The sequence below is a fragment of the Desmodus rotundus genome, chromosome 4, assembly GCF_022682495.2.
Source record: "Desmodus rotundus isolate HL8 chromosome 4, HLdesRot8A.1, whole genome shotgun sequence".
Classification (NCBI taxonomy): Eukaryota; Metazoa; Chordata; class Mammalia; order Chiroptera; family Phyllostomidae; genus Desmodus; species Desmodus rotundus.
This window is the reverse complement of record NC_071390.1, coordinates 48,149,571-48,173,769: the sequence shown is the minus strand read 5'-3', so window position 1 is coordinate 48,173,769 and position 24,199 is coordinate 48,149,571. Positions and strand designations below refer to the sequence as shown.

The window sequence follows — 24,199 nt, the reverse complement described above, 5'->3', positions numbered from 1 at the left end:
CTCTCCCTCTCTTTCTCTTTCCCCTCTCTGTAAAAGGAATAAATAAAATCTTTTAAAAAGTGGATATCACCCAATTTGTTTGGAAGATGATTTATAAATAGAAACCAGCAAACACATGCAATGAACTAATAGAGAAAAACTTACCATACCTGGGTAATGTTTCGTCAAATGCTCCAACAGTGATTCCTGTGTTACTACAATCTGAGCAGCATTCATGTCAGATATGGCACAGCAAAGAACTTCAGCCAAAGGTATAAATTGTGATTGGGCTATGGGATTCATTTGCACTGGAAAGACATCACCTAAATTGGAGATTAAAAAAAAAAAAAAAAAAGGAAAGGTGATAAATTTGGTAAGATCTAAAATATTTGGAATTAGTGAACCAAGAATCTTTATAAAGACTAATCGCAGGTGGAATTGCTATTCTTTCCTCAGTACTCAGAATCTGTTAATATGACACGCATAAGAATAGAAACTTCAGAAGAAAGAAGCTTAAATTAACGTCCCTACTTTTAAGAAGTCTGTAGTATTTGTCAGTACAAGAAAAAGTTTCCAGCACTGGCTGATGTGGCTCAGTGGATTGAGCGCCAGCCTGCAAACCAAAGGGTTACTGGTTCAATTCCCAGTCAGGGCACACGCCTGGGTTGTGGGCCAGGTCCCAATAGGGGGCACACAAGAGGCAACCACACACTGGTGTTTCTCTCCCTCTTTCTCCTTCCCTTCTCCTCTCTCTAAAAACAAATAAATAAAATTTTTTTAATTAAAAAACGTTTCCATATGAAAGGCACAATGTGCTATCATAGTTCAGGTCAGACAAAACTTATATGACAATTCACATATTCCAAAGCACTTTTTGCCCTGGCCGGGTAGCTCAGTTGGTTAGAGCATCATCCTGATACGCCACGGCTGTGGGTTTGATCCCGGTCAGGGCACATACAAGAATCAACTGATGAACGCATAAATAAGTGGAACCACAAATTGATGTTTCTCTCTCTCTCCTTTCTATTCTATCTCTAAAATTCAGTTAACATTTTTAATAGGTTTTAGTTATTTATTTTTTTAAGAGAGGGGAAGGAGAAACAGAGGAAGGGAAATATCAATGTGCTAGAGATACATCGATTGGTTGCCTCTCCCACATCCCCAACTGGGGACCTAGCCCCCAACCCAGGGATGTGCCCTGACTGGGAATCAAACCAGTGACCTTTTGGTTCGCAGGACTTTGCTCAATCCACTGACCCACACCAGCCAGGGCAGTAACATTTTAAAATCATTTTTCAGTCCTGGCTGATGTGGCTCACTTAGTTGGAGTGTTGTCCTGTAAACTGAAAGGTCACAGGTTCAATTCCCAGTCAGGACATGTGTCTGGGTTGTGGGTTTTATCCCTGGTTGGGGCGAGTACAAAACACAACTGCTCAATATTTCCCTCTCCCATTCATGTTTCTTTCACTCTCTCTCTCCCTCCCTTCCCCTGTCTCTAAAATCAATAAGCAGGTCCTTGGGTAAGAATAAAAGAAAAAAAAAAAAAAAAGCATTTTTCAGCCCTGGTTGGTATGGCTCAGTTGGTTGTAGCATTGTCTGGTAGACCAAAGGGTCACAGGTGTGATTATTCTATTGGTCAGGGCACATACCTAGGTTGCAGGTTCAATCCCCTGTAGAGGTGAGTAGGAGAAGGCAACCAATGGATGTTTCTCTCTCCCTCCCTCCCTCTCTCACTTCCACCCCACGTCCCCTCTGTCTAAAAGCAATGAAAATAAGTCCTCAGGTGAGGATAAAAAATTAATTAAAAAGCATTTTTTTCTATTAGCTATCTGAGACAGGCAGGGCTGAGATTATTTCTTTAAAATATATAAAGGCAGAGGCAGGAGGTGGTAGGAAAAGGGGAGGAGGGTGGGTGGCAGCAGTGCTGGAGCGCTCCTCCAGGGACCTCCATTCAGGGAACGAGCCCTCCCTTCTCTCCATGTCCCAGAGCCCGCATCTCTCGGGGCAGTGGCAAGGGCTGTGAGACTTTCAGTTTGGGGAAAATGATTACAGCTAAAGCAGGGAAAACACCGATTCAGGTATTACACGAATACCAATGGATTCCAAATGAAGACCAAAAACATCCTGGTTTATGACTGTGAAAGATCCTATGTGCAAATACACGTGCCCGCTTTCACGTTCAGGGTAACCGCTGGTGACATACCTGCACAGGTGAAGGTACAAGTAAGAAGCTGGGAAAGCACAGAGCTGCAGAGGCTGCCATAAGCGTTTTGAAAGTCAATGAAAGTATTTGCATTGCAGTTCATGATCCCTTAATGCCTGATCCTTCCAAGCAACCAAAGAACCTGGTTCTTGGGTTCATTACAGGACCTGGCTATTCATCAGGGCTGGAGACTTCCTGAATATACCCTGTCCCAGGAGCGAGGCCCTGCTCGTCAGAGAGAGTAAACCACAAGATGCAGGATACAATCCTTTATGGAAACTGGAAAGGCGGCATCCAAAAAACAAGCCCAGAGAAATGCTACTGAGAATTTCTTCCCAAATTCGGTAATAGTTCTCTAGAGAAAAGCATTTCTTTTTTTTTTTTTTTTTTTTAAGATTTTATTTACTTATTTTTAGAGAGGGGAGGGGAGGGAGAAAGAGAGGGAGAGAAACATTAGCGTGTGGTTGCCTCTTATGCGCCCCCTACTGGGGACCTGGCCCACAGACCAGGGATGAGCCCTGACTAGGAATAAAACTGGCCACCCTTTGGTTTGCAGGTCCGCGCTCAATCCACTGAGCCCCACCAGACAAGGATGAGAACCACATTTCTTTAACAAATGTAGTAGGACATTTTTTTAAAAGAGTTCATTTATTTATTTTATTTTTAGAGAGAAAGAGGAAGGAAAGGAGGGAGAGCCACATTGATGTGAGAGAAAAACATTGATCAGCGACCACGGCAGGCACCCTGACTGGGAATGAGCCTGCAACTGAGACACGTGCCCCAACTGGGAATCAACTGGCGACCCTTCGCTTCTCAGAACGACACCCAACCAATGGAGCCACACCAATCAGGGCAGTACAATATCCTTTAGGATGTACTTGGCATTCGTTGAGGAGTTCTCCTAGTGAAAAGACCAGCCTACTCAAAAGAAGGCTCCTCAGTATTCCAAATACAGATTACATCCAACTGCTTCAGGACATCACCAAGGAACAAGGTTTTACTACAGCACATCAGGCTGTAGAAGAACTGGGATTGCTGAACTGCCCCCCAGTCAGTCCCATCACTGTCATGGCTCTGGGATCTCCAGTGGCAATGCACAGAGTGATGCCATTCACGATGCTGTGCGGTACTTAAAGATAATAGCAGAAAGAAAGTACGCTTGGAGCAACTCGGAAAACCCTTCAGCGGCACACTTCCGCTTTCACCCCTTCCCAAGTAAAACATTCACTGTAGTATTTGAGGTTGTGTGTTATTTATAAATCTCTTTCATAGATTCCATCAATACTACCCATTTAATTATGTCTTCGTTGTTATTTAACTCTTTTTAATGACTTCCACTTTGTACTCGTATATTGTACTTGTACATTTTGTACCACAGACAGAGTGTAGCACCCATTTGACAATGCCATGTACAAGGAAGAAAGAAACTGCATGTTTATTGATGATAGTGGTGGTGGTGGTGGCGGTGAAGATGAAATAAAACAGTCAAAAAATAAAATATGGAAACCCATAGAAAGCTCCAATAATTGTCCCCAGGTCTAAAAGCCAGTAAAGTGACAGAAATAGGTCTTCAGACACCTAATCCCAGTACTTCATCATTCCACACTTTTCCTGATTGGAACGACTAAGACGACTTGAACTCTCTTTGCCACATCTACTGTGAGGACGAAGGCCACTCTCAGCATCAGACTGTGGACATTCCAGAAAACATTGACATCACTCTGAAGGGACACAGGGTTACTGTGAAGGGCCCCAGAGGCACCCTGTGAAGGGACTTCAGACACATCAATGTAGAACTCAGACTCCTTGGAAAGAAAAAGAAGAGGCTGTGGGCTGACAAATGGTGGGGAAATGGAAAGGAGCTGGCCACCATTCGCACTATCTGCAGTCATGTACAGAAATGACCAAGGGTGCCCGTTACCCGGGCTTCAGCTACAAGATGAGGTCTGTGTATTCTCACGACGTCACTATCCAGGAGAATGGTTCTCGTGTTGAAATAAGAAATTTCTTGGGCAGAAAACAACTGCAGGGTTTGGGTGAGGTCAAGCATTGCTTGTTAGGTATCTGAAGCCCAGAAAGATGAGTTGATTCTTGAAGGAAATGACATTGAACTTGTATCAAGTTCAGCTGCTTTGATTCAGCAAGCTACAACAGTTAAAAACAAGGATATCGGAAAACTTTTGGATGGTACCTGTTTCTGAAAAAGGAACGGTTCAGCAGGCTGACGAATAAGATCTGTCCGTCCAGCTATAGAAACAGCAAGATGCCAGGTGATTCCTCAGACATATCTGTGATATTTTAAAAATGCAATAAAAGCCATGTATTGGGGAAAAGGGGGAAAGAAGACTTTGAAAGGGAAAGGGCAGAATGGTTTTCCAATTAGCAAGAAGACATGGAGCGAAACCATGGAAGGAGGAAAACAAAAGGTATTTAAGAGCACGGATAGAGTCGCCCTCGGTTAGACACAGTTTAAGGCTTATGTCTGAACAAAATGGAAGAAATGGCTGGAAACGTGAGCTGGACCATATTGCCTTTTCTTCTTACCAACTTATTTTATGTTCTTCTTAACTTGCCATTACTCAGGTTGAGTTTCAGATTCTGCTGGACATCCAAGGGAACCCCTCAATTAATTGGAAATAAAAGACTGGACTCTGGGAAGAAATTTGGGAATCAACTAATAGAGATGAGATCTGAAGCTAAGGAGCAGAATCAATTCTTTAATAGAAGAGTAAAGAAGGGCACCAAGGAACACTTAACTAAGGGACTAATCTACATTTAAGAGAGAGTAGACATAGTAACCCACAAAAGAGGGAAACCACAGCAGTGAGGGTAGGAGGGAGAGGACCAAAACCAGGAGGGGAAAAACACATCACAATGAATAGCAAAACAACAGTGCCAAATGTTTAAAGGAGATCAACATGGTTGAGGGGCAAAGGGGGCCACAGGATTTCTCAATTGAAAGATGACAATGGGGACTTTCAAGAGAACCATTTCCATAGAAAAGAAGACAAATTAAATTCAGGCTGAAGGGAAGGGAGGTGGTGAGGGAAAAGTGAAGTAAATGAACTTCCTTCCAGGCCAGGGTTTCTCAATGTCTCGGGCCGACACAGGGTGACCAACTGTCCCAATATGCCCAGGATCGAGAGGTTTCCTGGGACGTAGGGTTTGCAGTGCTGTACCTGAGAAAGTCGAAGGCAAACAGGTCACCCTAGCCGGACAATTATCCTGTTGTGCGGGGTTGTCTTGCGCATTGTAGGGTGTTTAACAGCGCTCTTGGCCTCTACCTACTAGGTGCCAGTAGTATCTCCCACATTTGCAGCAACCAAAAATGTCTGCGTTGCCAAATGTCCGGGGGATTAAAGGTGCAGGTAGAAGGACTAGCTTAGCATTGAGGAAGATATTACTTCATCTGAGACTTGAGGGAAAAAACGAGGGTGGCAGAAGACTGGAAATATTTTGAGGCATAGAAGGAAAAAAAATTAGCACAGCAAGGTTATTTGATCTCTGTAAAGTTAGATAGGGAGACAGCGGGATAGGCATGGGGTGGGGAAAAAATGGCAATGACAACAGGAAGGGTGGAAGTTTGAGGAGCTGTACTTGGAGCATATTAGGAAATTTAAAACACCAGTATGAAGATTACAAAGGAGCCCTGAGTCTCAAGGTGATTTAAGTGTGGTGAGAGCCAGAGAGGCCAGCAGTGCTTCTACAGTTTAATGCACCTATGAGAATCATCAGGGGATTGTGCTAATGCACAGATTTTGATTCAGGTCTGAAGAGGAACCTGTGGTTCTGCATTTCTAACAAGCTCCCAGGTGATGTCCATTCTTTGGAGCGGTAGGGGTGAGGGTGTTAATGACCGCAATGTTAAAGTAGCTAACCATTCAACAAATAAACGTGGCCCTGGGACTACAGGGGGAGTCAAGTGTAGCCAGAAGGAAGCCAAAGAACTGAGAACACTTTGGCCATACATACCCTGCAGGGACAGTTCAGCAGCCTTCAAGGAGAGGGTAGGAAGGTGGTGACTACTCGAGAGTGAGAAGGGTTACAGCCAAAACAGGTGAGCTGCCAAAGCTGGTGGCAGCCATAATACCCATTGTATCTGCACTAAGATAAAGGACTTCCTTAAGGAAACTGATAAGCAGTGTGCTGTTCTACCTCACTGGTCTGTTTTCTTGTTTACTTAAGCTTCTCTATCTGGCAGGCTGGGGCACCTTAGGCTCGGAAGGGCACAACACAGGAAAGAATTGCTGCTTTGACATCCTAGGGAAGGATCTCCTCTAGGCGTGCTTGTGGCTATCCCATTGGATTCTGAGAAGCCAGGAGGAACGGCTAATCAATTAATTAGCGAAGCTGTCCAAGTTGGATGGTAACTGCCTTAAAACTCAAAATCCTCCTACCCCTACCTGTAAGCTAAAGGTAATAAGCTTCTCTCCTTAACTTCATTTCCTCTTTCCTTTTCTTCTTCCCCTCCACATCTCAGATTTACCTTCTACTCTTTCACCTCCGTCCTGAACCAGACCAAACATAAAATTACACTTTCAAATATGTGTATACTTCCTTAACATAACTCTATGTGCTTATTTAAAATAAGTGACTCTAAACTTTTACATACCTCTCTTCCTCATCTCCTAAAACTCTTGTGGCTTTTTTCTTGTATGTGATCTTACGTTGGTTGCCTGTCCCCAACCAACTTCTTGTGGACTAGAAGTCCTTAATTCGAACAGGAGGGGGGAAAGGTCTCTTCTCTTAGAAAGATACGGTCTAAAAAGTACTGGAGTAGAGGGCACAACCTAAGCAGGTCTTCTTGCTCAACCACACGATAGACTTTCAAGCCTCACCTCCCCACTACCCTAACCCTACTCACTTTGAACCTTGAGATGGGGGGAGGGGCGGGAAATACCAGTGGCAGCTCTCTTCTCTGCAAACAAACATGGGGTTGTTACTGAGGTCCATTGTTTGGGGCTCTACTATGCCTTTGAGCTAGAGCTGAAGCAGCCCATTTTCTAGTTCAGTCCTTAAATTCGGTCCTCTTTTTGTAGGAAAACTTACAATCAAAATAGATTTTCCATAGAGCTAGGGGTAGGGGTGCATGGGATATTCCTATAAATTTCTTTGCAACCTCTTGTATATCTATAATTATTTCAAAATAAAAGTTAAAAAAATAGACTTTTCAGAACGCACTATATTTGGTTTGCAAGCAGAATGTATGAGAAATAGAACTTTTTTCTTCCATTTAAAAAATCCCAAACAACTTCTTAAAAAGAAACTAACACTGCTTGCCAAATCCAAAGACACTCTTAGAAATTGTATTCATAATACCTACCGGTGTGGGGAATATGTATTTCATTTTTAAATTTATTTTTAACTATAGGTGACATGCTGGATTAGTTTCAGGTGTCATCAGAGGGATTGAACATTTATATACCCTATGAAGTGGTCACCACAAGAGGAAACAAATCGACTACCAACTAGGAAGACAACTTATCTTTTCTTCTCCTTAAAATTAATACAACTGTTAGTCAGCTGCATTTTAGAGAACATGCTAAATCACATTTAACCTCTGCTTTGGAGCTCCCTTCTAGACAAAGCTTAGAAGTTTCTCAGTACATTTCCTTCACAGCCGTTGCTAAGTTACGCCTGCAGGTGCATAAATCAAGAGTTTCTTGGGCAGGAAAGCAGGGTGAACCCTGACAAGGGAACATCTGTGACGGAGGCAGGAATTATTTTCAAGCTACAGCCACCGTTTGTTTCAGTTACTTCTGCTTTTCTTGGGGTTTTGGAATATAATAACTAAAACACAAAAATTAACATTTTGTGTATAAGAGCCCACTTATAGATTTCACAATCAGAGGAGGCCAGCCCTGTGGTTTTACACTCAACTACTAATGATAATTGAAGAGCGCCCTTAAGTTCAGGCCTGCCATGGACCTCTGACCCTTGAGAAGGAGCAGGGATCAGAAGGCTAAGAGAGGCTGAGGGGGCAGAGCAAACAGTTCACAGCAATGCTCTCTGATTACACAGCCTTGTGCTCTTGGGTTTTGCGGAAAATGGAAAAGTGTTTAGGCTGAAAGACTGGTTTCACAAAAAATATCAACAAAGCAGAACCATCCAGATTTGTGCTTGCTGCACTTAAGGACGCCTTTTCTGCAAAGATGATTTTTATTAACTTATTGATACCTTGCTGCACTTCCAAAGGATTTAGTTGGTATATAAAATTTGTTTAAATTTACAAGTTATGATAAGGCAAGTTATGAGTTTTAAAACAATTTTTATAAGTCTACTTTGGGGGAGAAAAAACAGTGCAAGGCAAATTAAACGTATGCAGCATATAGATGCCCAACCAGCAAATGAAGATACAGGATTCTTAACTGTCAAAACTGATGACACCCAGTAAAGTCCAGGCAGGTCCGTTATAGCTTGGCATCCTAAAACTGTGAGCAGAGTCAGCCTCCTGCCTGAGGGACATAAATTCATGTAACCCTAGGCAATGAATCCCTGCCCCCTGGTGCCTGATGACGGTGGCCTACACGCCCTGGGCCAACAGGAGCAGAACCCGAGAAAGTGTAGCTTGATCCTGGAGTTGGTGACAATAGTTCCATAATAATCTGGTGCAGTCAAGGGTCTCATGAAAATTCTGAGGAAAGGGGGTGGTTTCTTTATGTCAGGGCACAACGGCCCCTCCATATGCCTCAGGTGGAGGCCTCTAGACAGCCTCTAGATGATTGCCCTGTCCTGGCTGTTTTCTAGCAGCCGAGAAAAGTGGCTAAAGAGCCATTTCCTGGCTGGTTCATGAGGTGTGAATACGCACGCCCCGAGGTAAAACAGCAAGAGGTACATTCATGACAAACGCGGACACAGCAAGGCTGCCATTCACCAGACCCAGAGAAAAGAGCTGAAGCAGACCAAGCAAACCCTCCCTGAGCTGTGGTACCGGGGGAAGCTTCAACCAGGGATACGGGACTCCTAAATCTGCCAGCTACAGATCATCAGTTGGAAGCTTTAGTACAATCAAAGCAAGCCTAAACTCTTCACCCTCATGAACGGGAAGCACTGGTGTCAGCTGAGTGGCTTGTCCAGCACGCTTACTTTCCTCTGGGTTGGTGGGGAGGGAGCAGCACAAGCCAACAGAAGAGCAAAGCAGTACCGGGGTTCGAACAACATGGATTAAAGGTGATCGATTATCAATTAATCTATGGCATGATTTTGTATCATGACCATTTTAGAGGCAACAGCCACATACTAAGAAGACGTGTGACTCCAGGTCTCCAAGTGAGAAAGGCAGAGTCCACATCAATTTACAGTCGGTCTGACCCAATCCTGTGTTCACTTTGTCCCCTGAGAAAACCCTTGAAATATTTTTATCACAATTGAGTGTCTCATTTTTTTTTCAAATGACATGCACAAGGCTATTTATTGTTATATCTTTGTTGTCATTATAGGAAAGACTAAAGGAAAAAATAAAACATTTGTTTATAAAGAGGAGACTGGTGAAATGAGCAATGGCAAACACAGTAGTGCACTGTGGAGGTATAACAAATAACGAGAGCCCTGACTGGTGTGGCTCAGTGGGCTGGGCATTGTTCCACAAAGTGAAAGGCCGCTGTTCGATTCCCAGTAGGGGCACATGCCTGGGTTGTGGGTCTGGTCCCCAGCCGGGCACCTCCGAGAGGCAACTGATCAGTTTCTCTCTCACATGAATGTTTCTCTCCCTCTCTTTCTCCCTCCCTTCCCGCTCTCTAAAAATAAAGAAATAAAATCTTTTAAAACAATAATGAGAAAGATCTGTGTATGATATCCAATATCTGGCTAATTTTGGTCACCCTCTAGTCCTCCCAAGTAATGAAAATTAAAAAAAATTTTTTTTAGATTTTCTTTATTTTTAGAGAAAGGGCAAGGGAGGGAGAAAGAGAGGGAGAGAAACATTGATGTGTGAGAGAAAGGTTGCCTCTTGCACGCCCCTACCAGGGACCTGACCCGCAACCCAGGCATGTGCCCTGAGTGGGAATCGAACCAGTGACCAGTTGGTCCTCAGGCCAGCACTCAAACCACTGAGCTACACCAGCCAGGGCTTGTCCCAAATAATTTTTATATTACCAATAAAGAAGTCAGTTTTACATTTTACATTTCAGTCTATGATTAAATTTTATTTAAATTTTGTAAAAAGTGAATGGCAAAAGATGACTTTATTTTTTTGCAAATAGTGTCCATTTGTCGCAGCACCATTTGTTGAAAGATTCTCCTTTTGTCACTTAGTTGCTTTGGCACTTTAGAATTTCTTGCCCTCATCTACTACCTTAGAAGGGCAAGGCCAGCTTAAACTGCTGTTCATCCTGGGAGCCACACCACATTCTGGCTACTGGACCCCGACAAAGGGAGGAGAGACTGGGGCTTGTGGCTCTGGGAAGAGAGTGGAAGGGACGGCCGCCAGGATCCCTGAGTGGAGTTCTTTTCCACACTGCAGCCGCCATCTTCCGCTGAGTGCGTTTCTTTTGATATCTGATACTACAGTTAAATTTCAGGGACAAAATTAGTTTTACATAAAAACTTTACCTTTAGTGGAAAAGTAGTATTTCCATTTTATATTTCCATTTATCTCATATTTTAAAGCACCTAAACAAATTCCCAAAGGGTCTCCTCTTGGAAACTAAATTCTGACATTTTAATTTGGGGTGCTTGCATCTGATTTTAAGGTCCGTAAGAGACTGTGCTACCAACTATGCAAAACAAAGGAGGGTTCTTTGGAAATCTGGAAAGCATTCACATGAGAACTTTTTTTGTGTCACGCTATAACATAAATTTGCCATAAAATTAAATTCTAGGCAAACCTAATCCTTTACTTGTTTCATATTCAAAACACAAACTTTTTTCTAGTATAAAAATATTTAGTCCCTATACAAATGTGTTTGTGAACTCTGTGCTAGGCAGCCTGCCAAAAATTCATGCAATATTGACCTTCAAACGGTTAAACTGAGCTCCTCAAACTCTGCTAATTACCCGGACAGTGAAATCTGAGACCATCTCTTTTGGGCGCCTGTATTGAATCACGCTGTGGGAAAGGTATCTTCTGCGTGCATTAGAGATGACAATGGAGCATGAATAAAACAGCCTGCAGATACACTCAAGTGTAATAAAAAAGGATATTTTGTTCTAAGTAATCCAAGAAGCTTCTCTGATTTTAAACTGTACTTTTATCCAATACAGAATTTCCAAATTTCTTTAACATTAAAATTAATCCTGACCTTTTAAAAAAATGAAAGTATTTTGTGACAACATGCATCGCCTCAAAGATGCTGTGCGAAAATTTCTACGGCTTTAAATAACTAAATCTATTGTGTTATAACTTTAAATAGGTTCAGAAAATCAAACAAAATGGGAACAAAAGGAAAGGTTTCAGGCCAGCAAAACCAAGCCCCTCTCCGTGTCGCCCTTTCATTTTAGTAAAATAAAGAATGCAAACACTCTCCTCCGCATTTAGAAACAAAAGAGCTCCGAGGCTCAGAAACTGGCTGTGGTCTGAGGGTAGTGGGTTTATCTACCATGGCAGCTGAAATTCTTTCTCAAGCGTGATGATGTTTATTTTGGACTCCTAGACAAATGGTCCCCCTTCTGGGAAATGCCCTCTATTGAAAAGCCGAAGGCTCCCTGCAGAAGCTGGGCTGTTCAACAGCAGGAGTCCTTAGTGCTATCTTCTTTAATGGCCATCAAGTGCTACATCCATTAATATCCACTATCAGCTGAATTGCAGTGGCCTCAGGCCACTGGTGTCTCGGACACACCACGATTTGGTTGTCAGGAGAGACAGAGGGGGGGCCCCACCTCAGGGATCCCTTTGCGCCTCTAGCAGCCTTCCCCCAGGACAACCACCCTCACTCTAGGCGGAGAGACAGGGACTACAGACTGGGAGGGAAGGATGTGAATAACTCGACCCCTTTGGTGTTTTAAAAACACTAAAACTCATTCACATTCAGCCCCAAAGCCCTTAAGGTCCTGGGTGCCCTTTCCTAACCTCTCTTCCCTTCAAGGCTTCCACTTTGGATATGTTAATGACTTACACAAGTGTGTTAGTTTTATAAGGCTGTCAAAATAAATTAACATAAACACAGCTACTGGCTTAAAACAACACAAATGTATTATCTCACTGCCCGCAGGTGAGAAATCTGGTGGGCTCCTCTGCTCTGGGTCTCATGGCCTGGGCTCTAACTCAGGGGGCTCTGGGGGAGACTCTGCTCCCACACTCACTCAGATTTCTGGCAGAATTCAGAGGACTGCGGTCCCTATCCCCTTGACGGATGGCTGTCCGAGGGGAGCCTCTTCTCAGAAACTTAAAGCCACCTGCATTTCTTGTCCTGTCCTCTTACTCTTCAAAGACAGCATCTTCATGCTCAGATTAGCTCTTCCCATTCTTCAGTTGCTTCGTTTCTGCTTTCAGCCACAGAAAGTTCTCTGCTTTTCAGGGCTCATGTGATGAGATTGGGGCTACCCGGGTAATCTAGGATAATCTCCCTAGAATCTATAACCTAATTACATCTGCAAAGTCCCCTTCGCCACCTAGGGTAACATATTAGGTCAAGTAATCTGATTGGGGTTCCAATCCAGAGCTATGTGGCTCTGAGTAAGTCACCTCTCTGGATCCCAGTTTCCTCGTCTATCAATGTGGGGCTGAGCTAGATCAGCATTTCCCAAAGTGTGTTCTGTGGCAAATTTGTTCTATGAAATGCTCTGCGAGAAAAGGGCCCCAGGGTTGAGTGTTTGAGAAATTCTGCTTGGAGTCATCGCAGCACTGTTAAAGGCTCTGAGAACTGTAATGGACAACCTAGTTTAACCCAGCGTTTCCCAAGCATATGTGGCAACAATCCCTTTTCTGCAATGCCTATTATTGCTGCGACTTCTCTCCATTTAAACTGGCCTCCCCCTGAATAATCTGTACTTTCTCATCTCGGCAGCCTTGTCCTTATTTCCTCCACCTAAACCACTCTTTCCCACACCAAAGTGTTTACAAGTTCTCTCATGAAGACTGGCTCAAATGCTAACTGGCTCTCCCATGAATTATTCTCTGATCCCCTCACATGTAAATATATTCTCCTTCCTACATGAATCAATTAAGAAAAATTAAACAAGTGGCTACTATAGTGCAGCATTAAGTACTCAAAAAACACTGATAAACTGATTAGAGCATCATCCTGATACATCAAGGTTGTGAAGTTGTGGGTTTGATTCCCGGTTAGGGCACATACAAGGATCAAAATGAATACATAAACAAATGGAGCAACAAATCTACGTTGCGCTCACTCTCTCTCTCTCTCTCTCCCCCGCCCCACCACCCATCTCTCTTTAAAATCAATAAATAAAAAATTAGCCCTGGCTGGTGTGGCTCACTGGATTGAGAGTGGGCTGCGAACCAAAGGGTCACTGATTCGAATCCCAGTCAGGGCACAAGCCTGGGTTGTGGCCAGGTCCACAGTAGAGGGTGCGGGAGAGGCAACCATGCATTGGTATTTCTCCCCCTCTCTTTCTTCTTCTCTTCCCCTCTGAAAATGAATCTTTTTAATAAAATTTTAAAAAAACTGATAGTAAGAGCACGATCCTTCATTCCTCACCAGCAAATATTTATTGAATACCGACCACATGCCAGTTACTGGGGCTACAACAGCGAACAGGACACAGTCCTTGCCTTCGAGGGGCTCCAATTCTAGCAGAAGAGCAGTGGTTTGAGGCTTATAATTATAAGCCTGGGTAAGACTGGGACTCAGTATTCCTCGGTCCCCCTCCTGAATGCCATTTTCAGAAGAGCGTGGATGTTTGGGGAGGACTACCATAAGGAATAAACATCAGATTTGTCCCTGTGGGGTCTTGGGGTACCTAAGCGTAGACTAGAGGGAGCCCTGGAATTGGTCAGGCAGACCTGGACCCAAATCCTCCACTTCTACTTCCAGACTGTGTGCCCCCTGAATAGTCATTAGTGGCCATAACTGTCCAATAGGATTAACAGTACCTGGCTCAAAGGTTATGTGGGAAAACATCTAGAAGTACCGGGAATAAGATTCGACACATAGTTTTTCTATCAGTATTGGCACTCTTTAACTTTTCTTCTCAAAATAGGGATATTAAACTTGACCATCCCTTGTTCCATGTCATTATTAGTACGGCAAGTTTGTCTTGTAAGGCCGTGGCCCTGCACACGGATGGATATCTTAGCCGATCCTGACTTTTCCCAACGCCTGTCACCTGACTGACCAGACGCCAATCCTGACCACAATCTGGAGAAAACCTGGAAAAAGACAATTTATGCTGGTGAAGCCTACTGCTAGTCCTGCTTTGTTCTATCTGGCAACGTTCTGTTGTGACCCTGTGGCAGATACCGTGGAACTGGCGCATGCAACATATGTTCCCAATTAGCTTGTTCCTTGCCTTCTTGAAGTGTGGAGGCAGGAGAGCTTGTTACCCGACTTCCCAGCCTCCCTTAAAAAAAACAAAACAAAACACAACTTTCTTTTTCTAAACATTTTTTAAAAGATTTTATTTATTTTTAGAGAGAGGGGCAGGCAGGGAGAAAGTGAGGGAAGAAAAATCAATTGGTTGCCTCTCAAAAGCCCCCAACCAGGATCATTGAACCAGCGACCTTTTGGTTTGCAGGCTGGCGCTCAATCCACTGAGCCACCCCAGCCAGGACCCAGCCTCACTTTAAACCAGCGAATCACCGTGGTCAGTGAGATAACGGCAGCCGGCTGGCACTGCGAGGATAGGCCTCTCAAGGAAAAGGCCCTTCCTTCATCTTTTACCCTTACACTCTTGATTCTTTCTTCCAGCCCAGATCTTGAAGCGGGTGCAACCATCTTGTGACTGTGCGTTGACAAGCATGATGTCAAAAAATAACCCACCAAGGAAGGCAAAGCAGAAAGAGCGAGCACAGGTGTCCGAAAGGCTTGCTGAGCCGCTGTGCGGGCCCCAGGCTACCTACCTCCAAACTTCTTGTTATGAGACAAATCTACCCCTCATTTGTTCGTGCCACAGTAAAACACATCTCTAACCAAAATTCTTAGGCAAAGACACCTGACATTTACTTCCTCCTCCTATTTTCTGCTGTGGGCAAAATCTCTGTCTTAATGAGGCCCTGATTAAAGCTTCTGGATTTTATACCAGCCAATGCTTTTAGTTCAGCACCCTAACTGCTGTGAAGCGAGAATGACACCTGTCGAGCGTTTACAGAAAAGATGTCAGGGCCCCTGCTGCTTCATCATGTCAAGTCTGAGACAAGCCTGGAGAAGAACGAGATGCAGAAGCCTTAGCCAGGATTGCTAATTTTTAACTGCTCAGGGAAATTGGTACTAAAAGGGTTACAGCAGGCACTCTTGATGAGGAAGGCTCTCCTTATTGCACGCAGAAATCAGAGGGGAAGATAAGAAGTGTCACAGCTGTACGGCCCGCTCTCCACATGGGGATCTACAGTTACAGCCCTGAGAACGGGATGCCTTTCAATCTCTCCCAAAAGGAAGTCTTGTGAAATGGAGCCAGAAGTCAGTATCACCGTTAACATCAATGTAAGATTAACTCGGGAATGAAACAGACCAATAATGAATAACCCCACTTATATTTCAGGGGCGGGGAATCCCTCCTGCCATTTGTTGAAGAGAGGGACGTTTGGTCCCGAAAGAGCTGGATCCGTCCAGCCCTGGGTCTCTGTGGCTGGGTCTGTGTGGTGGACAGCAGTGGCCTCCTGCACCAACGACAGCAGGGTTCCATGGTGACAGAAGCTGGGAGAAAGCTCTGCGTTATTACATCACGAGATCAACACACTTAATGCTGCCTTTTACCCAAGACTGCACACACACACATCCACACATACTTGACCAAAAGCATCACCAAAACTGCAGCCTTGCCTGCTCCTCTCCTACTGACCAAGGTGTCGGGTGGTGGCTCAGAACAATGAACAGGGTCTTCCCCAGGATCTGAGCCCAGAGGTGCCCCCTCAGCGGCGCTGCACGGCCCAGTCAGCCACCCCGTCTCTCACCCCGAACGCTCCTGCACCGATCTGGAAAGCATCACTGGGTTTCTGCATCAATGGTCCCTTTCACGTCCCCCAGACGGTCTGCTATGCTCCAGCTGCTTTCAAGTTGATTACAGACTCTTTGGGCCTCCTGAAATATTAACTTTTAAAAGATAAAAGCCACTCTGGGGATACAATTCACATAAGTATAGTTTTACCAAGAAGCACGTCTAGCCTGTTAGAAACTTTAAAGACAAACTTCGATTTTAAGATGGTGGATTCCCTTTTCTTCAGCACAGAAGGCTTCATGTTGAATCTGGGCAGATGTGACTGTCCCTCAGCAGGACTTCGGCATATTTTCCCAAGGTCACTGACTTAGAAACGAAATGTAAACTTCTCCACCCTGAGAAATCTTATGAGGCTGCAGGTCTTGCTGAATAGTAATGGCTCTGGTTTTCCATGTGAGGGTCATCTGATCACTGCTTCTAAGGGCCGACCACCTACTTACTTCACACTAAGCCGTCCATTGCTGTAGCTTTGACCCAAGGCAGCCAGACAGCTTCTCAGGCTGCAGTAGAACGGGTGTGGGTCTGTGCGTATCATGTCGTGTGCCCAGGCAGAGACTGCGAGGGTCCACCTGCAGAGGTCATCTGACCTCTCTCTTTGGCTTCCACACAGACACGGCTCCCCAACCCCACTCAAAACAAACACTCCGTTCCTCACTCTCGGGTTTCAACCCAGAGAAGGGGCTCCAACATACCTTCCAAGCATACTTGCTTCCTGGCTTACTGCTTCTCTAACACCCTCTTTTTTGTCATCTAAGGCTGACATTCTCCACTTCCCATGAAATACCCCCTCTCCCAAGTGTTGCACAGCCAGTACCCCTGCTGACCTCGCCAACCCTCCTGCCCAAGCCACCCCGCCTTCCCACTGCCACCTCAGCCTTACGCCTGGCAGCCCAATCGTGATGCCTCAACTTGGAGGTAGGAGAGTAAAGCCAAAAAGCGGAACTGCCTGGAGCAACACAGACTGCTGGGTCACGGAAGTCACGCATCCACTCTGCTTCCAATGTGGCCCAATGGAGCAAACGGTCGGCAAGAGAAACAGAATGTTTGACTTTGAAGAGCTGGGCTTTCTGATAAATGTTGCTGAAATCTTACCCTGGCCAGTGTGGCTCAATTGGTTGGAGCGTCCATATACTGACAGGTTGCGGGTTAGATTCCCGGTCAGGGCACATACCTAAGTTGCGGGTTTGAGTCCAGTCAGGGTACATACAGGAGACAACCCATCAATGTTTCTCTCTCTCTCTCTCTCTCTCTAAAAATCAATGAACCTATCCTTGGGTGAGGCTGAAATCTTGGGATCCTCAGCAAAGCTAATTTACAACTATACCATGTAAAAAATGATAGAAATGGAGCCCAACAGTTATGGCAGCAAGGATGATGGGATCCTGTTGGTCACATCCGTTACTGGGAGAGCCCGATGACAGCCCTGAGGCTGGTTAGCAGGATTTGAAGCATATCCAAGGGAACAAGCAGCAGCTATGTTGAAAGGGTTGGGAAGTTTGTTAGCCAGATATCAGGAGAGAGGAAAGTACAACTCCAATGGCACTTGGGGATTTTGCTCTCTCTTCCAGACGGCCTAGGAGTTCTCACAGTTGGGATGTAGTGGGGCAAGAGAAGCTCATGCTGCTCTCTCCTACAGGTAAGAAGAGAGAGTGTTAATAAGTCCCCACAGCCAGAGCAAGTCAATGAGGACTGCAGAGCTCAACTGCCCGCTGCCACAGGGCAGTGTCTAGGTTGCTACACTGGGGACACCTCTCTGCTCCCCTCTGATCCTTAGTTCCCTTTCTACCCCAGCTGGTCTTCCTGTTTCAGGAAACGCTCCACTAGTGTCTCTACACAGGTGGAAAGAGGGGACTAGGGGGGAGATTTCGAATGTTGATCACCCTGTTGGACACTAGAGAGGGGACATGGTATAGGCGGAGGTGCCGAGGAAGGTAGAGGGAAACTTCTGTGAGCGAGCAGAGAGTTCTGGAGCCTTCTCCCAGAGGCCAAGGATGGAGGGGGGAAAAGGGAGGGCTGTTCAAAAATGCCACCCTACAGCCTGCATTTTGCCTCACTTATGCAAGGAAACAGCTTCTCCTTGCAGCTGTGATTTTTATCCCTGTAAATGCTAACTCGAACTAGGAGTTCGTGCAAAACTGCAGTGGGGAAAAAAGGTTTTAAATGTGTTTGCACTGTCTTCTGTGCAACTACATCAGAATGCATGGCAGAAACTGATTTGAATGTTACACGCTTATCACAAGTGCTGGAGATGATTGTCTGGTCAGGAAAAGCTACAAAGAAAGGTGTTAACGGGACTCCCTTGCTTTTTGCCACCTGTGGGCAAAACAGGTACCTCTTAACCCTGAGGTTCTGGCAAAGAGGAGAAAACTCTTGGCTTCTTGCCATCAAATTGGAAGCCCGAAATCTTCTCGGCTTCAAGGTGTGGGAGACAGAACAAGTGCAGAATTCTCGCTATGACGTTTGCTTTGGGAAAGCAGTGTGCCTCGAGAGCAGAAAGGAGGCAGTTTCCAGACATGGTTACTAAACATGTGCCTTTTGGAAAAGCAACCTTTTAAGCTTTTTAATGAGCTCTTGTGGAAATCAGATGTGCCCATTTGTGGAATGGGTCAACTCAACTCTATGACTGACAGGTAAGAAATTGATTTGGAAAGGAGCTTTAAAAAAAAAAATCCTTGCAAGAAAGGCTGTGCTAGCCAGGCAGCAGTTTAGGTTTGCAGAAGAAACGGGCAGCTATCCCCTTCAGGTGCCCCAAGCAGGGAAAAGTCTCGGAGTCTGGGAGAAATCAGAGGGATCCTAGATTCACAAAGTTTCCCTCAATTGCCTGGGGGCCAGGCTCACCCATGCCCCTAGGGGTTTTCAGCTTTGTTCAGCTGAAAACAGCTGTGGACGCCCTGCTCTGTCAGGGGACTTTCAGAATTCTGCCCTGACCATTAGAACGATGATGCTGTGTCTTTCTCTCTCTCCCCGAATGATAATCCCAGATAGGCTTGCTTGGACAGGGTTTTAGGAGATTTAGATTTCAGTCCGTTTGAATTGTATGAAAAATGTTCTGAGAAGAGTTTTTTTGTCTCCCTGGCACCCAACCCTTCTGGAAGAAAGATCTGGGTGAGAGGAGAGGAAGATGGAAAACACGTGAGAAGTCATAGTAACACACACACTGACTGTATAACAATGGAAGGAAAGCAAAAAGCAAGGCCCCAGGGACGGGAAGGCTTTAGACTGGGAAGATGCAGGGGCAGGTTGGGGAGGAATCAATGACCTCTGCTTATCAGAGTCTGCTCCTGGAGTGCTCCCATGCTGCTCTCCCCACCTGCTGCCCTGGCCTGGTTCCTAATTGCCTTCCTTGCTGCTGTGAGCACTCCAAATTCAAACTGACCTCTGAACGTGCTCTTGCTGCCTGACAGCTGACCACAGACAGGAGGGGACAGTCCCAGCTCCTGCATTTTCCATGCAGACCACCTCCAGGTGTCAGCCACACCTCAGGAACAGATGAACTGGTGTCCTAAGTAAGCAGGACAGCCTGAAACAGCCTGCAGGCAGTCCCTCTGCAAACAAGAACTGAAATGACCTGCTACTCAGGCTGAAGCAGGAAGCCCCAAAACTTACTAACTGGTGGGAGGCCGGAGGCCACACTGGGGTTCTGCCCACTTGTACTGCCTAAATGATGCATAGTCCCACTTGGGGGCCCCAACAATTGTTAACTTTGTTCCCCAGGGTCCATATGTGGCTTTTGGGGATGTGTTTATGAAAGGCAGGCATTAACTTAACGATGGTGAAAACGCTGACTTATACCTAGAGCTGTTAGCAAAAACATTCGAGTGTTTAAGGAAACACCCGCATAAGCCAAGGAGCCCTCAGACACGAACACTGTGAGCAGCTTATCTACAATGTGAGTTATTCCATTAGAAAGGTGGGATGAAATTCATTCCTCACTTCAGCTGATGTGATTCACGGCCCTGTCTCAGGCTCAAAGGCATTCAGGTTAGCTTCAACTTACTAGGATAAGGTATATGACAGTATTTGCCACCGACTTCTCTCTTGCAGGCCATGGCAAAGTCTGTGCAAAGTATTAACGTAACCAGCTGGGCTTGGGTATATGCTTCAGGCCAGGTAGGCAAGGTTAATACAGAAACCGGAGCGAGCCACTAGGCATTCTACGGTAGATATTTATGGTAAATGAAATTTGTTCAATGGACTAAAACCAGCAGGAGCCTTGGAGGCTAAGACTAAGACCAATACAGTGGGGCTGACCTCATCCTGCCCTCGGCGTACTGCTGGCAATAGCTGGGGAACTGCTGCTTAAAAAACCCCAAGCATGTGGTTCTAGCTGCTGCTGCTCAGATTTTTTTTTTTTAATGGCCAATGGAGTGGCATATTACGGAAAATTTTACCAGTAGACAACTGAAGAGAAACGTAAGAAATAGAATTATAGGGGAGACAGAAAATAGTTCTGTGTTTCTGCACAGTTGGAATTTTCTAAATAAATTTGTTGAAAACTTGGGATCCTGGGCTAAGAGCAAGACTTGGAAAATTAATTTGCAACTGTATCAGTAGGGCTCCCCAGGTACCTCCAACTGTAGAGGTATGTGTCTGTATGTCAAGGGAAAGGGAGGCCCATGACCTTGGGTACATCTCTAGGTCAAAAAGCTGAAGCTTACCTGACCCCTGGAGCAATGTGTTTACACTGCAGAAGGTTAGAGAAGCCAGAACGCTTTCCATCTTGACTCCAAGTAGCAGAGGCTTTTCTCCTTTGTGGAGAAGGAGAGGCAATTGCCTCATGTAAGCAGAGAAAATCATTTTTTCTCAATCACATGCCTATGAATATTCCGCCATTTTGCAAGGGAGGTTTTTCCAACTGCTTCTCATGGAGTCACCTCATGGCTGTTATGTAAGTACTAATGAAACTGGTTAGCGGGAGGAACTCCATGGACCACCTCCTAGCAAAACAAAGCTGGTGGATACTACAAAGAACCACCACTCAAAGTCTGGGGATTGTTCTAAGGGCATACACCAAATGAGGAAACATTTGTTCAAGAAAATCTAGTAAAATAAGCCAGTCAGAGAAAGACAAATACTGTAAGATTACACTCATATGTGGAATCTAATGAATAAACTGAACCAACAAGCAAATAGAGAGACTCATAGACAGAGAGCAGGCTGACAGCTCTGGGGAGTGGGGGGCTGAAGGGTGGAGGGAGTGAGGAAAAAGGACTCATGGACGCGGACAACAGTGTGGTGACTGTGGCGGGGAGAAGGGGATAAGGGGAATAAATGGTAATGGAGAAAATACAATAAAAAATAATAAAGTAATTAAAAATATGACAAAAAAGCCTGAACCCCCCCCCCCCAAAAAAAGAAAATCTAATAAAACTTGGTAGGGACAATGATTCTATGCCAATTGAGCCACCATGGCTCCATCCCTCCCCCTCCCCCCAACTCCAGCTCAGTTTGGTGAAAGCTCCACTTCAGGTGAATATGGCGGAGAATCCAGGGCCCCGTCTCCCTCCGTTCCCGATCAAGGTTTACCATGTCTCACTAGGACAGGCAGGCTGCTGCATTTCCCATCCCCTCCAATGCCAAACTGAAGAGGCTACATTTCAATTCCTCAGGAGTGTGCCCAAGAAATTGGGGGTTCTCTTCCTCTACCCAGTCCCTACTCACTGAGTCCTGGCTCTACCCCAGGAGCAGCAGGCTAAGAATACTGGATCTCAACCACCTTCACCTCAGTTTATTCGCAGGGCACAGGTTCCATGCTGGTAGAGCAGGCTGGGAAGACTATAGGCTACCATTGTGCCCAGCACCAGAGCAGTGCGGGGGAGAGGCAACCCATAAGAAAGAGTTCTAAAACACTCCTCAGCCCTGACGGGTGCGGCTCAGTGGATTGAGTGACAGCCTGCAAACTGAAAGGTCGCTGGTTCGATTCCCGGTCAGGGCACATGACTGGGTTGTAGGCCAGGTCCCAATTTGGGGGTGTGCAAGAGGCAACCAATCAACCAATTGACGTTTCCTTCTCTTTCTCCCTCCCTTCCCCTCTCTCTGAAAATAAATAAATAAAATCTTAAAAATAAGTCAAACACTCCCCAAAGGAGCTGACTTTATTTGAAAAAGTTTGCGGGAAAGTTCAAGCCTAAAGGTACTCCTGAAGAAATAGCTCCTCTAAAGTACGATGAGCTGACCTATAGACCAGTTCGTGCACCAGAGAGAACCAGAAAAAGACACTGCTAAAGAGAGCACCCCTGGGGTCAGATAAAACCTCAAAGACTGACCTCAGAAATCATCCGCGCCAGAATTTATTTGAATCAGACTGCTGAGCAAGTTTGACCCCGACAGAGCACTGTTGAAAACAACAGGCAATCAGCTAGCAGTTTTTAGAGCCTCACAGGAGTGGAATATGACCGAATGAAGCACACGGTATAACAAAGAGTCAGAGACAGCTCTGCTAAAACCCACTGTCATCCCAGGGTGACTGTGCAGGATCTAGGCTGCATTCTCTGAAGAAACACACCAAAGGCTTCGTGCTGCTGGGAAAACAGACTTCATCAAGTTATAAAAGCAAACAAATACAAGTCCCAGAGAGGGGAGAGGGGAAACTGGACCCAGAGTTGCCATCATACACACTACCTAACAGGTCCAGTTTTCAACGTCACACAGCGGGCCAAGAACCAGGAACCTGTGGCACAGACGCAGGGGAAAAGTAGCAAACAGAGACTGCCTGTGAGAGGGACCAAACATCAGATTTAAAGTAGCTATCATATGTTCTAAGAACTAAAGAAAACCACGCCTTAAAAAGCACAGAAAAGTATGAAGACAGTGCCTCACCAAATACAGAATGTCAATAAACAGAAATTATAAAAACAAAATGAAAATCCTGGAGTTGAAAAGTACAATAACAAAAATTAAAAATTCATCGAAGCGGTTCAACAGTAGATTTGAACTGTCAGATGGACCGGTGCACCTGAAGACAGACCAGCAGAGAATACACACGCACTCCAGAGAACAGAAGGAAAGCGGAATGAAGGAAATAGAGCCTCAGAGAAATGCGGGAGTCCTTCAAGTGCACCAGTCTATGCGTACGGAGGAATTACAGAAGGATGGGAGAAAGGGAAAGGAGCAGAAAAAATATCTGAAGAAATTTTAGTAAAATCTTTCAAAAGTTGATGAAAAACAATCGATATATCCAAAAAGCTCAAAGAACTTCCAAGTATAATAATGTTACACACACATCAGAGAATGAAAACACTGAAAGCCAAAGACACACTCAGACACAAAAATCTTAAAAACAGCAAGAGAAAAACAACTCAACACAAAGAAGCCCCAAATAGATCAACAGCTGACGTCTCCCCAGAAAAAACAGAGGCCAAAAAGCAGTGTGACGACATTGTGGGGGCGGGGTAAGATAATTTCATTTTTTAAAGTATATCTTATTGATTATGCTATTCTAGTTGACCCATTTTTCTCTCCCATTTATCCCTCTTCACCCTGTACCCCCTCCCTCCAGCACTCCCCCCACTTAGTTCATGTCCATGGGTCATACATATAAGTTATTTGGCTTCTCCATTTCCTATACTTTTCTTACCCTCCCCCTGTCTATGTTGTACCTACCATTTATGCTACTTATTCCCTGTACCTTTTCTCCCATTCTCCCCCTCCCCCTCCCCACTGATAATCTTCCATGTGATCTCCATGTCTGGGATTCTGTTCCTGTTCTAGGTGTTTGCTTAGTTTGTTTTTGTTTTTTAGGTTCAGTTGTTGACAGTTGTGAGTTTGTTGTCATTTTACTGTTCATTCTTTTGATCTTTTTCTTAGATAAATCCCTTTAACATTTCATAGAATAAGGACTTGGTGATGATGAACTCCTTTAACTTGACCTTATCTGGGAAGTACTTTATCTGCCCTTCCATTCTACATGATAGCTTTGCTGGATACAGTGATCTTGGATGTAGGTGACAAATTTAAAGTCATGAA

At 44.9% G+C, this 24,199-nt stretch overlaps 1 protein-coding gene and 2 pseudogenes across 1 annotated transcript in view; 2 read left to right on the top strand and 1 right to left on the bottom strand.

Annotated features, from left to right (window-relative positions):
- Positions 1-24,199, bottom strand: part of STOX1 (storkhead box 1) — a 62,320-nt gene that overhangs the window by 15,235 nt on the left and 22,886 nt on the right. Inside the window, exon 2 of the mRNA XM_053923182.1 lies at positions 150-302. Within this exon, the coding sequence (XP_053779157.1) occupies positions 150-302 (153 nt within the window). The remainder of the gene's footprint in view (positions 1-149; positions 303-24,199) is intronic.
- Positions 2,010-3,441, top strand: LOC112305308 (interferon-inducible double-stranded RNA-dependent protein kinase activator A-like; annotated as a pseudogene).
- Positions 3,590-4,491, top strand: LOC139440262 (large ribosomal subunit protein uL6-like; annotated as a pseudogene).